Source organism: Miniopterus schreibersii (genome assembly GCF_964146895.1).
Source record: "Miniopterus schreibersii genome assembly, chromosome: 12".
Classification (NCBI taxonomy): Eukaryota; Metazoa; Chordata; class Mammalia; order Chiroptera; family Miniopteridae; genus Miniopterus; species Miniopterus schreibersii.
The window spans coordinates 2781886-2795123 of NC_138112.1; the positions used below are offsets into that span (position 1 = coordinate 2781886).

General features: G+C 61.8%; 2 protein-coding genes across 6 annotated transcripts in view; one reads left to right on the top strand and one right to left on the bottom strand.

Moving 5' to 3' along the window:
- The window catches only part of BCL9L (BCL9 like), a 29292-nt gene extending 21258 nt beyond the window's left edge, over nucleotides 1-8034 (top strand). For 4 of the 5 annotated variants that reach the window (XM_081152669.1, XM_081152671.1, XM_081152672.1 and 1 more), the window contains 3 exons: nucleotides 90-2385; nucleotides 2791-3072; nucleotides 3461-8034. In XM_081152669.1, coding sequence (XP_081008795.1) covers nucleotides 90-2385; nucleotides 2791-3072; nucleotides 3461-4554 — 3672 coding nt within the window. In that variant the 3' untranslated portion in view covers nucleotides 4555-8034. The remainder of the gene's footprint in view (nucleotides 1-89; nucleotides 2386-2790; nucleotides 3073-3460) is intronic. The other variant, XM_081152670.1, reaches the window with a different exon arrangement.
- Nucleotides 6634-13238, bottom strand: part of CXCR5 (C-X-C motif chemokine receptor 5) — a 45142-nt gene continuing 38537 nt past the window's right edge. Inside the window, exon 4 of the mRNA XM_081152675.1 lies at nucleotides 6634-9260. Coding sequence (XP_081008801.1) covers nucleotides 8199-9260 — 1062 coding nt within the window. The 3' untranslated portion in view covers nucleotides 6634-8198. The remainder of the gene's footprint in view (nucleotides 9261-13238) is intronic.

Sequence of the window (13238 nt, forward strand, 5' to 3'; positions counted from 1 at the left end):
GCTCCTGGTTCAGGCATGGTGTCTCCACTAAGCCACATTGGCTGGTGTGTCCCTTACCTGCCTCATGCTCTGCCTCTGTCCTCTTGCAGGCCCCCAAAGTGCTGTCCACCCCAGAACCGCTACCCCTGAGCACACCATCGGCAGGCACCCCACAGTCCCAGCCACCTCCACTGCCACCACCACCACCCCCAGCCCCTGGCAGTGCCCCCCCTGCTCTGTCTTCTGAGGGGCCTCCTGAGGACACCAATCAGGACCTGACACCCAACTCAGTGGGAGCTGCCAGCACGGGCGGTGGGACTGGGGGTACCCACCCTAACACCCCTACGGCTGCTACCAACAACAACCCGCTGCCTCCTGGAGGAGACCCCAGCAGTGCCCCTGGCCCTGCACTGCTAGGGGAGGCCACCCCCACCGGAAATGGGCAGCGGAGCCTGGTGGGCTCGGAGGGCCTGTCCAAGGAGCAGCTAGAGCACCGGGAGCGCTCCCTCCAGACACTTCGAGATATTGAGAGGCTGCTGCTCCGCAGCGGGGAGACTGAGCCTTTCCTCAAGGGTCCCCCGGGAGGAGCAGGTGAGGGCGGGGCACCAGCACAAGCCCCTCCTGCCCCCCAGCAGCCACCCTCGGCCCCTCCCAGCGGGCTGAAGAAGTATGAGGAGCCCTTGCAGTCTATGATTTCACAGACACAGAGCCTAGGGGGTCCCCCTCTGGAGCATGAGGTGCCTGGGCACCCCCCAGGTGGGGACATGGGGCAGCAGATGAACATGATGATGCAGAGGCTGGGCCAGGACAGCCTGACGCCCGAGCAGGTGGCCTGGCGCAAGCTGCAGGAAGAGTACTATGAGGAGAAACGGCGGAAGGAGGAGCAGATTGGGCTGCATGGGGGCCGTCCCCTGCAAGATGTGATGGGCATGGGGGCCATGATGGTGAGGGGCCCACCGCCTCCCTACCACAGCAAGCCTGGGGATCAGTGGCCACCCGGAATGGGTGCACAGCTGCGCGGGCCCATGGATGTCCAAGATCCCATGCAGCTCCGGGGCGGACCTTCCTTCCCGGGCCCCCGTTTCCCAGGCAACCAGATGCAACGGGTGCCTGGGTTTGGAGGCATGCAGGGTATGCCCATGGAGGTGCCTATTAGTGCCATGCAGAGGCCTGTGAGGCCGGGTATGGGCTGGACCGAAGACTTGCCCCCCATGGGGGGGCCCAGCAACTTTGCCCAGAACCCGGTGCCCTACCCAGGTGGGCAGAGTGAAGCAGAACGATTCATGACCCCTCGGGTTCGTGAGGAGCTGCTGCGGCACCAGCTGCTGGAGAAGCGGTCACTGGGCATGCAGCGCCCCCTGGGCATGGCCAGCGGTGGTGGCATGGGGCAGGGCGTGGAGCTGGAGCGGATGATGCAGGCACACCGGCAGATGGAGCCAGCTATGTTCCCCGGGCAGATGGCTGGTGGTGAGGGCCTGGCAGGCACTCCCATGGGCATGGAGTTTGGCGGAGGCCGGGGCCTTCTGAGCCCCCCCATGGGGCAGTCCGGGCTGAGGGAGGTGGACCCACCCTTGGGGCCAGGCAACCTCAACATGAACATGAATGTGAACATGAACATGAACATGAATCTGAATGTACAGATGACCCCGCAGCAGCAGATGCTGATGTCGCAGAAGATGCGAGGCCCTGGGGACATGATGGGGCCGCAGGGCCTCAGTCCTGAGGACATGGCCCGAGTGCGGGCTCAGAACAGCAGTGGCATGGTGGGAGGCCCACAGAAGATGCTGATGCCCTCGCAGTTCCCCAACCAGGGCCAGCAGGGGTTCTCTGGGGGCCAGGGACCCTACCAAGCCCTGCCACAGGACATGGGCAACACCCAAGATATGTTCAGCCCTGACCAGAACTCAATGCCCATGGGCAGCGTGGGGACCACTCGGCTTAGCCACATGCCTCTGCCCCCTGCGCCCAATCCTCCTCCAGGGTCTGTGCATTCAGCCCCAAGCCGGGGGCTGGGCAGACGACCTTCGGACCTCACCATCAGTATTAATCAGATGGGCTCACCAGGCATGGGGCACCTGAAGTCACCCACACTTAGCCAGGTGCACTCACCTCTGGTTACCTCGCCCACTGCCAACCTGAAGTCACCCCAGACTCCCTCACAGATGGTGCCCTTGCCTTCTGCCAACCCGCCAGGACCTCTCAAGTCGCCCCAGGTCCTCAGCTCCTCTCTCAGTGTCCGTTCGCCCACTGGCTCTCCCAGCAGGCTCAAGTCTCCCTCAATGGCGGTGCCTTCTCCAGGCTGGGTTGCCTCACCCAAGACAGCCATGCCCAGCCCTGGGGTCCCCCAGAACAAGCAGCCGCCTCTCAGCATGAACTCTTCCACCACCCTGGGCAGCATAGAGCAGGGTGAGTCAGCTGTGTTGGGTGAGTGGCATTGGACGCTGGCATGGGGAGCCTGGGGGTAGGGTGGGCATCTGTGCAGAGGTGGGCAGCTCTGCAGAGGGGATGTTGGCAGTGGGTATAGGCTTTCACAGGGGTGCATGTTTATCTGGGCATTCTGAGGGAGTCAGAGTTGGGCTTTCTCCACTGCCTGGGGCCCTGGCCCTGGGGCTATAGAACTGCTTGAAGAAGGGTGGGCCATAGTGATAATAGTGGGAGGGCTTTGTTCAGTGGGATGTCTGGATAGAGGTGTGCCTGGTGCAGTCAGGTGGAGATTTGGGAGCTGACCTCTCCTGAACCACCAATATGAACAACCAGATTCATATCCCCTCCCCAGTCACTCCTGCTTGTTCTGTCTCCCCACTTCTATAGGTGCCCTCCCGCCTAGCGGTCCCCGGAGCAGCTCCTCTGCGCCTCCTGCCAACCCTCCCAGCGGCCTCATGAACCCCAGCCTGCCATTCACTTCCTCCCCAGATCCCACACCGTCCCAGAACCCTCTGTCATTGATGATGTCCCAGATGTCCAAGTATGCCATGCCCAGCTCCACCCCACTCTACCACAATGCCATCAAGACCATCGCCACCTCAGACGATGAGCTGCTGCCTGACCGGCCCCTGCTACCCCCACCACCACCACCGCAGGGCTCTGGGCCAGGTGTGAGGACGGGAAGGGGACCACAGGGAGAAGAGCTGATGTGGGCCCTGGGGGTGGGGAGAGTGGGCATGTCCAGCGGTCACCCCTGTGGTTATGCTGGCTTTTATGTGCTTCCCGAGGGCCCAGGAGTGGGGAGTGATGTCCAGGACACAGTTTCCACTTGGCATAGTCATTTAGTGAAACCTAAGCCCAGGGCACCTGAGTGGTCTTTCCAGCAATCCATGGTGTGTCCATGGCAGACTGGGCCAGAACCTGGGTCTCTGGGCTTCTAACCTAAATGCCTCAAGTCCCTTTCCTTGCAGCCAGGGCAGGGCAATGGTGAAAGTCCTCACCCCTGGCACCAGCTGGGTGCAGGTAGTTCCTCACCCTCTTTTTTCTTTCCCCACAGGGATCAGCAATAACCAGTCCAACCAGATGCACCTGAACTCAGCTGCTGCCCAAAGCCCCATGGGCATGAACCTGCCAGGCCAGCAGCCCCTGTCCCATGAGCCCCCGCCTGCCATGTTGCCCTCCCCCACCCCTCTGGGTTCCAACATTCCACTGCACCCCAATGCTCAGGGGACAGGGGGACCCCCTCAAAACTCAATGATGATAGCTCCAGGGGGCCCAGACTCCCTGAATGCCCCCTGCGGCCCTGTGCCCAGCTCCTCCCAGATGATGCCCTTCCCCCCTCGGCTGCAGCAGCCCCATGGTGCCATGGCTCCCAGTGGGGGCGGGGGCGGGGGGCCTGGCCTGCAGCAGCACTACCCTTCGGGCATGCCCCTGCCCCCAGAGGACCTGCCCAGCCAGCCGCCTGGCCCCATGCCCCCCCAGCAGCATCTGATGGGCAAAGGCATGGCTGGGCGCATGGGCGACACATACCCACCAGGCGTGCTCCCTGGGGTGGCATCTGTGCTGAACGACCCTGAGCTGAGCGAGGTGATCCGGCCCACCCCGACGGGGATCCCCGAGTTCGACTTGTCGAGGATCATCCCCTCTGAGAAGCCAAGCAGCACCCTCCAGTACTTCCCCAAGAGCGAGAACCAGCCCCCCAAGGCCCAGCCCCCCAATCTGCATCTCATGAACCTGCAGAACATGATGGCGGAGCAAACCCCCTCACGGGCCCCCAACCTCCCAGGCCAGCAGGGCGTCCAGCGGGGGCTCAACATGTCTATGTGCCACCCCGGACAGATGTCCTTGCTGGGCAGGACAGGTATGGCCCCACAGCAAGGCATGGTGCCCCACGGCCTGCACCAGGGGGTGATGTCCCCTCCTCAAGGCCTCATGACCCAGCAGAATTTCATGCTGATGAAGCAACGGGGCGTGGGGGGTGAGGTCTACAGCCAGCCCCCGCACATGCTCTCCCCACAGGGCTCCCTCATGGGCCCCCCGCCCCAGCAGAACCTCATGGTGTCCCACCCCTTGCGACAGCGCAGTATGTCTCTGGACAGCCAGATGGGCTACCTCCCTGCACCGGGCAACATGGCCAACCTGCCCTTCTAGCACTCCCTGTCTGGGGCTGGAGCTGGGGCGATATTGCAACTATGATAACCTGAAAAAAGTTTCTTCCCCTCCAGTGTTGGGATGACCTGGGGTCAAGGGGTGGGTTGAGGGGGTGGGAGGGGGCTTGTGTGGGGAATGGCATTTGTGGCAACCAGATGTGCTGGCAGCTTAGTGGGAATGGCAGAGTGGGGTGGGGGGCTTTGGGTAGGGGTTTGTTCCATTTTGGCCATCAGACTGCCACTCCCCCACTCCCCCACGCCCTATGGAGCCTCTCTTTCCCCTGTGTCTGCACCCACCCTCATTCAGCGATGCTTTCTGAGTCCTGTATGGAGTCCTTTGCGGGGAGAGGCAGGGGAGGTGAACTCTCCCTTCTCTGCCCTTTCCTTCCTGCTGCTGCTCTCCGGTGCTCCAGCGCCACTTTCCTCCTCTTGGTGTTTCTATTCCCACTTGGTTCTCCTTTTCCTGCCTCATTTCCTCCCTGCTGATGTGACTGACCCCCTCTCCCACCCTTCCCTGCAGGCGGCTGGCCAGATGGGCAGGTGCCAGCCGTAGCTGTAAATAGAGAGCTGCGCTTTTGTGCCAGTTTGTGTGTTTGCTGTATTTCTGTGTTTTGATAGAAGTCACACAAAAAAGGGATACAAGAAACCCTTTCCCCTTCTTTCAAATTACTGCCCGTTCCATTCCTTCGGACCCAGGGATGTGCAGTCTGACACACCTATCCACTGTTAATAGCATCTCTGGGTCCATAATGAATACCATTCTGGTCTCCTCCCCAGATGGTGAAATGACAGCTCACACCTGAACTGAGCTCAGACCACCTGGGCTTTGCCTTGGGCCAGGCAGGGCTGAGACCTCCGGACAGCAGCCTGTCTGTGCTGAGTGATTCAGGAGAACGTGTGTGCATGCATTTGTGTTTGCCCCACACAGGTGACATGGGCCCCTGGCTTCCTAGTTGTGGATGTCTGGTGTCCCCTGCTGCTACATCTTAGGCAGAACTTGAAGTCCTTAGTCCCCAGTCTGGGGTGAAGGAAAGGAGAAAGGCGGAGGCCGTGTGGCCCGCTAGAGTGGAGCCATGGAGGAGTGACATGGCGGCCCAGGTAGTCCTGCGCCCACTGCAATAGCCCTGGGCCAGGTACCCCCAGGGCCCCGATTCTTCCAGAGGCTACCACCTAATTCTGTCACCAAAGGAAGAAGGAAAAGGGTTTGGCCAAGTCAGTCTCTCCACCAACTTCCACCGGCTGAGGACGGATTAGGGAAAGAGTTGGACAGGGGGCAGGGGAGCATCCTGGTGGCCTTTCTGTGCCTGCCGCCCACTCACTGGCAAAGCCCCTCTGCCCACCCAGGAGCAGTCACTGCCTCCCCCTCCGCCCCAGAAGGGCTCCCCCCTCTGGTCAGCTGAAGCCATAAGTGACTAGGTGTTCTGCACCCACCCCACCCCCAGCAGTAAAACACTTCTCCTTTCCTCACTTCCTTTCCTGCCTTGTGAGGTGGCAGGGTAGTTCCCTGGCTGAGGCCTTTTGCGCTGTGCCTCCAGGGGCCAGGGGCCATGTCTAGACAAGGTGTTTTCTGCCATGGCCCTATCCTCAGCCTTCCTCACCTGCAGGGCCTGGTCTCACATTGGCAGCTGTCATACAAAGGGAATCTGCCCCCACTTCTCCCAGTCTGGTGCTGTCCTCAGTCCACTGTCAGCCAGGTCAAGCGCTTCCTCCGGGGCTGGCTGCAGGCTCCTGTCTCCCCCAGCACCTCCCAGGGCCGGGACCTAGGCCCCTATCCAGGAGCCACCTGCCCTCCAGCCAGGCGCTCTGCCTGCCCTGCCTCAACCTGGGCCTTGTGCCCATGAGCCCCCACCCCGGACCCCAAACTTTCCAAACTGACTCTGAGTGTTACCTGCCCAGAGGAGAGGGTCAGACTGCAAAGGGCTCAGTGCCCTCCTCACTCTCTTCTCCCATCTGCACCATCAGAGTAGCTTTTCAAGGCAAACTCCACAGGCCAGCCTCCGTCCCTCCCTCCATGGCCATACCCCAGCCATTTTGTACCATTATATAAATATATATAAATATAAATATATAAATACAATATGTGAAGACATCCTCTTGGTTTTTATTTTGAAACAATTTTTAGGCTTGTTCCGGGGGTCTCTGTGCTGCCTGTACTGTATTGACCTGTTTTATAGGTGCCTTTTTATTAAAAACAGAAAATTAAAAATCCAGTCTCTTGCCTTTTTGCTTCCATGTCTGGCTCCTCCACAGGCCAGCTTGCTGTTGGATGCTGGGAGGAAAAAGGACAATGCCCTGGGTCATATCTCTGCCTTCCCTTGTGGGGGCCCCCTAGGGAACTTGGGTGATTGAGATGAGTGGGAGTGGACAACTCAGATGTGCGCTGGGCAAGTACAGGGTCCCTGCTGCCCCACTCCAGCTAGACCACAGGCTAGGGCGGCGGGAGGGCAGCAGGCGGGTGGTGAGCAAGCATGCGTAGAGCAATTTCCCCTGGTTCCATCTGAGTAGTATCCTCAAGGGCAAGGCCCTGTTTCCTGGGGGCAAGGGACTTCCCTGCCCAGGCCTGGGGGGCACACTATCTAGCCTAGGGGGATGCCACAAGTGGAGGCCTCCAGGCAAGGGGCTGTAGGAGTTGACTCCCAGAGGCTTCTTTCCTTCTGTTTCCCCTCAGGAGCTCTGCATATTGGTACTGACTCTTGGCCAAGGCTTCCTCTACTGTGGTTGGGACCCTCTGCTGCTTGAGGAGTTTCTCTCGGCTGTGCAGCCCCCAAGGAGGGGCAGGGAGAAACCAGTCTGCTTCCTCCATCAGTGCCCAGACTCACCAGGTCCTAGACCCTGCCATGCTGGCCTGCCCTGGGAGCTCTCCACCCTGGGCAGAGGAGATGGCTGGCTTTGGTTTATGCTTGTACCTCCTTGGGGCTGGGGGAAGAGAATCTTTTCTTCCCCTGGCTGGGCTCCTTTCTGCTGGCTCAGCCTTAGTTCCCCTCTAGGACACTGGCTGGGCTCTGAGGGTGCATGGAGTCTGCCCTCCAGTCTGCATACCTTCCAGTGACACGGAGCTGGCCCAGTATCATTCTGATCAGAGCCAGGGACAGTTACCTGGCCGGCACCAGTCAGAGCTTCCTGCTCGGTCCAGATGCCGTAGGGCTGATAGCGGGCAGAATCAGTGTTTGTTAGAGACAAGACATGTTAAGGCCACGCCCTGTTGCCAGCTGGCCTTTCCTCAGCCTTAACCTCCATCCCTGGTGCTCAGCTTTTAGCTTCTTTTGGCAGGTGGGGTGGGAGGGAAGCTGGGTAGTTGCGGAGAGCGTTCCAAGAGGGTAATGACTTTCTTACTGGCTAAGACAGAAGTAAATTTGTTTCTTGAGCTTTGGATGGTTAGGATGAGAGGGGTGTGGGGTCCTCCAGCCCAAGGTGGTTCAGGTGACACAGGTATCCTTCGTTTTGCCTTTGAGCTGCTTCCCCTTTCCTGGACTCCAGCCTCGCCTCAGGTTTGGGAGAAGGGCTGACAGGGGTGTCCTGGAATGAAGCGCTGATTCTGGCTGCCCCATATAAGGACTCTGCCCAGGGGAGCTCGGATCCCAGTGCCCGTGGAGGGTTCCGGCATCAGGGCATCCCCCAAAAAGGTAGAAACAAGGGGGCTGGGGCCTAGAAGGTGGTGAGGGAGGTGGCATTCTCTGACTCGGAGAGGCTGTTCTTGCGCCAAGTAGGGAAGCACTGGCACAGGGGGGCGGGACTGGCACAGCCCAGCTTGGTCAGTACCCGTGACAGGTCACTGCGGAACTTCACTCCGGCGAAAGTGTAGAGCACGGGATTGAGGCAGCAGTGGGCCAGGCCCAGGAATTCACTCATGGTGATGGCCACGGAGAGATAGCCATTCAGCTCACAGCTGCTGCCCACGGCTTTCAGCCGCACCAGGGTGTCCAGGAAAATGACGACGTGGTAGGGTGACCAGCACAGAAAGAAGACACTTGTCACCAGGATGGCCACCCTGACCGCCTTCTGCCGCTGAGGGCGCCGCTGGGCCTGGCACAGCCTGTGCACCACCCCCGCGTAGCACCAGCCCATCACCAGCAAGGGCAGCAGGAAGCCTCCGACGTGGTAGAGGAAGCGGGAGGCGAACCAGGCGCTGGTCTCCGCGCGGTTCTCCTGGGAAAAGGTGCAGAGCGGCAGCGAGCCGTTGTGCTGAGCGTGGCTGACCTTGGCGAAGAGGACCTCGGGCAAGGCGAAGAGGAAGCCGGCCAGCCAGACGGCCGCGCAGGCGACGCGGAGGGACAGGCGGCGGCGGCGGCGGTAGGCGTGCACGGCGCGGACGACGGCCAGGTAGCGGTCCACGGCGATGCAGGCCAGGAGGAGGCTGCTGCAGGAGAAGTTGATCTTGTGCAGAGCGATCACCGCCTTGCAGAGGAAGGCGCCCAGGACCCAGCCCACGGAGCCCTCGGCCACAGCGAAGGGCAGGATGACGACCAGCAGCAGGTCCGCCACCGCCAGGTGGAACAGGAAGGTCTCGGTGGAGCTGCGCGCCTGCCGGGGCCGCTCCAGGATCACCAGCACCAGGATGTTGCCCATCGCGCCCAGGAGGAAGATGAGGCCGTAGGCCAGGGGCATGAACACGGCCTTGAAGGAGGTCAGGAGGGGCCCCTCGGCGGCGGAGCAGACGTGGTTTTCCACTGGGGAGGTCTCCGTGCCGTAGCTGTAGTTACCTAATTCCTTGTATTGCAAGGGCGGGAGACAAAGGCGGAGAGCTGAGGACCACCCTCGGCGGGCCCGGCTCCCCGCACTCTCCTCGCCTCCCCGCTCCCTGCACTTGCCCCCGCTCGCCCCCTGTGCCCCACTGCCCCAGTCCCAGTTTCCCTCCGGCGCCCGGACAGCTGCTTCGCCCTTCTGAGCTTGGGCGCTCATCTGTGAAAGGGCCCAACCGCCGGCAGGGGAGGCGGGCGATGAAGGGCCCTGTCCTCGGCGCGGAGCTGCAGGCTGGGCTGGCACGGGGACTTCAGTTTGGGAAGGGCTCCGGTCGGGACAGGGAGCCACCTGCTCCAATTCATAAAACCTAGGACCCCACCGACGGGGCGGGCGCTCACGGGCCCGCTGGCTCCCGCTGGGCCTGTCCCTCCACTCCCGCCTGTCTTCGCGATGACCACCTGTAGCAGCAGCCTCGCGGTTCACCTCGTCTGCGCACCGGCTCAGGTACGCAGCATCCCCATTTCATCCGCCCAGCGGAAGGTCAGGTCTGCTGGGACCCGCCGACCGACCCGCAGCCAGCACTCCCGCCACCGCCCGGCTCCTGCCGCCGCCCGCGCCCAGGGCTTCCGACGCAGAAGGAAGTGGGGGGGCCAGGCCCGGGCCGTGCCCCCCGGAAGCCCCCGGCCGCCCCGCCCCCGGCTGTTTACCCGCTGACCGCGGGGGAGGGGCCGCTTCCCAGCCTTTCGCTCGCAGCTGCCGCCGCACCTGCGCCGCCCCCTCGCCGCCGCTCCCCGCGCGGACCCGCCGCGAGCGGCCGACCCGGGCTGACGGCGCCCTCGGCCCGTCGGGGCCGCGCCGGCCCGGGGTCCCCGCGCCCTCCTTCCGGGAGGCGGGGCGCAGGGGGCGCAGGGGGCGCTCCCCTCGCGGCGGGCAGGCGCCCTCCCGGCGGGCCTTGCCCTCCTGGTCCCCGAGGCGGGTGCTCTGGGGAGGCGGGTGAGGGCGCGCGGGCACGAGGGCAGAGCCCCGCCGGCCCCCGCCCGCCCTCGGGCCCGCGCGCGCCTCGGGCACGGGGGCAGGAGAGTTCCAGCCCGCCAACCCCGTCACACCAGAGCCCCGCTCAGCGCCCTCCACTGCTCCTGGTTTACCTACAGCCAGCGTTTCCTCTTGTTTTACTTTGTAATGTCACGCGGAACAGCAAACCCGTCGTGAGAAAAAGCCGCGGCCAGAGGGCCGTCGGGGCGAGGGCGCCGGCGCGCGCAAGGCCACAGCCGGCCCGCGGGGGCGGGGGCCAGGGGCCAGGGGCCAGGGGCCAGGGGCCAGGGGGCCGGGCCCCGCCCCGAGGGAGGCCCGGGGGGTCGGGGGGTCGGCCTGGCACCCGCAGGGTCCGGCCTCCCGCCCCCCCCCCCCCCCCCCCCCCGCCTCTGAACCTGGGCGCCCACTCTTGTCTCCCGCGGCGGCTCCCACATAGGCTTTTGTTTGAAAAAGTGGTTCTGCTTTCGTCTGAAAACCCTGGAATTGCAGGACGAGGTCTAAGTGCCTCCAAAAGGCCTTTAAATGTCAACAAAATACACGTGCGCCCGGCGGTCCACCCTCGCCTTTCGCCGATGGCCTTGGAGCCCTGCCCTGCGGGCGGCCCTTCCCCGCCGCCCGCGACACCCGGCGCATGCTGGTCCCCAAAACTTTGCTCAGACTCTTCCTTCTGCTAAACAGTCCTTCCTAAACTTGCCCAATTCCTGTGCCTCCTTCCCGGGCCCCCACCCCCTCCTCCTCCGTCCTGGCTCCCCCACCCACACCACACTCCCTCCCCGCGAGGCGGCGGCGTCCCCGCCGGGCCCTCCTCCCCGCACAGCCGGCAGCCTCGGCGCCTGCCTCGGAGGCCACGAGCTTGGCCCTTGAGGGGCGCAGCAGGGTCCTGCACCGCTCTGGGGCAGTTTCCAGAGCAGCTATTCTGAGGCTCAGGACGTCTCTGTCTCAGTGGACACTCAGGCACCGCTCCCCCCTCCGCAGGTCCTGCCACCTCCAGTGCCCTTGACAGCCTAGCCCGCCTTGGGTCCTCTCTCTGTAGTAAGAGCTATTTCCAGTGTCATCTTTGAATACAACCATTTGATTCATACTGGAACCCGGCAGGAGGTGAGGGGGAAACAGTAAGATGGGCAGTCTTCATGCAGAGCAAAGCAATTCAGAGGGAGGAGAGATGCAGAGCTTGGAGCAGTCAGTGGGGCGGCTCCACCTGCACTGGCGGTGGGGGGAGCCTGGCTGTCCCGCCGCCCAGTGGAGGGCTTAGGGGCAGGCCGCCTGTCTGACCAGAAAGCCCTTCATGAGAAACACTCAAGTCCTCTCTCTCAGAAGCATCCAGGTTGATTAGTTTATTTCTCATTTAAAGCCAATGCAGTGGGGTGTGTCCCCAGGACACCAGAGGCCCCATCTCCTGAGAACCCAGGTCTAGATGAAAGTTGGGGGTAGGGGACTATTTCTTCCTCTTTGCCAAGCAAGAGGTGTTTGTTTGGCAAAGTGCTCAGGCAGAGAGGGGAAGAAGGGAGGGGGCTGTTTTGAGGGGTGCTAGGAGTTCGCAGTACACCTTGGCAGGAGGTATCAAACAGACATTTTGAGGGCTTGGGAGTGGCAGGTGTAGAAGCCAGTGTAAAGCCACTTCCCATACCCAGGGGATCAGGCACCCCCATCCTTCCCCAGACCCAGCCGGGTTGGCCCTGGCCTGGTGGGAGGTGGAGAATCAGGAATTCTGAACGCCCAGAGGCCTGTGATGCAGAAGGGGCTCTGCCAGACTTACGCACAGAGGGAGCACACACCGGCCCAGCAGAAACCGGCCCTCTCCTCTCCTGCATTCTCACGTGTGCACACACTGGCAGTGCACACACTGAATAGATACAGAGGAGCCCAGGTGGGGCCATGATAGCGAGGGGCCAGGTAGGTCCCCAACCTTACACATTGGTCGGGGACCCGTGCCCCAAAGAAGGGAAGCAGACACGATGACTGGGGCGAAGCTGAGTCAGAGCCAGGGACATGGGTAGCAGGTGGCTGTGAGCACTGGGGACGGGGCAGGAAAGGGCTAGAACATTCTGTCTGGTGCCAGGAGAAGGGCGGATAGGGGAATTACAAATGTTACTCTTCTCCTTCCATTCTCTGCCCCTCCCTTCTTTCCTCAGGAGCCACTGTAGGACCCAGGCCCCTCCTTGTATAATTAAGGTCTCCAAGCTCCATCTGACTCCAAATTCTGAAGCTGCCGTATCTCCCTGCATGGCCAGCGTGAGGCCAGCGAATGTTTGCTGCCTGGGATTCCGAAGGCAGGTGGGCAGGGGTGTCTAAGGCATCCCAGGGACGTGTCCTGGGTCCGCTCCTCCTTCACTCTCTGCCCTGCCTTGGATGACGTGGTTGGTGGGTACTGTAGCACAATGCGGGGTTCTCTACAATCTGGAGCCATGCGCTCAAACTGACCAGATGGAACTGATAAGGAAAACAGAGCTAGACTCAGGGTTAAAGCTCCAACTGTGCAGGGACAAGGTAGGGAAGATCAGGCTTAGTCATAGTTTATGAGAAAAGGACCTGAGAGTTTGTTAACTGTGAGCTTAAGATGAGTCAACGGGGTGATGTGGCTGCCAAAAGTGCTACTGTTACCTTCCTCTAGGTGACAGAAGCCTGCAGGTGGGCATCTGGCACCAGCCCAGTTTGTTTGGTCTGGACACAGGTGAGCAGCTGGCCAAGGGGTCTGATATCCCCACCTTGGGAGTACATTTTCAGGTACCGGGTAAAGAGAAGACAGGTCCTAGAGAGCTTTCTTCTTCGAGGACTGACAAGAGCCCCCATGGGCAAGAGGGCAAACTGGGCTTATTGTGTGAGGTTCTAGAGGGCGGGCCTGAGGGAATGGGCGGAGGCTGGGGTTGCAGGGGTTTCAGTCAGAGGAGAAAGAATCTTTTAACAGGCAGAACTGTACAACATTGGGTTGGGGCCCTTGGGAGGAAGAGGAATGTTTGAACTCCAGTGTGTGGG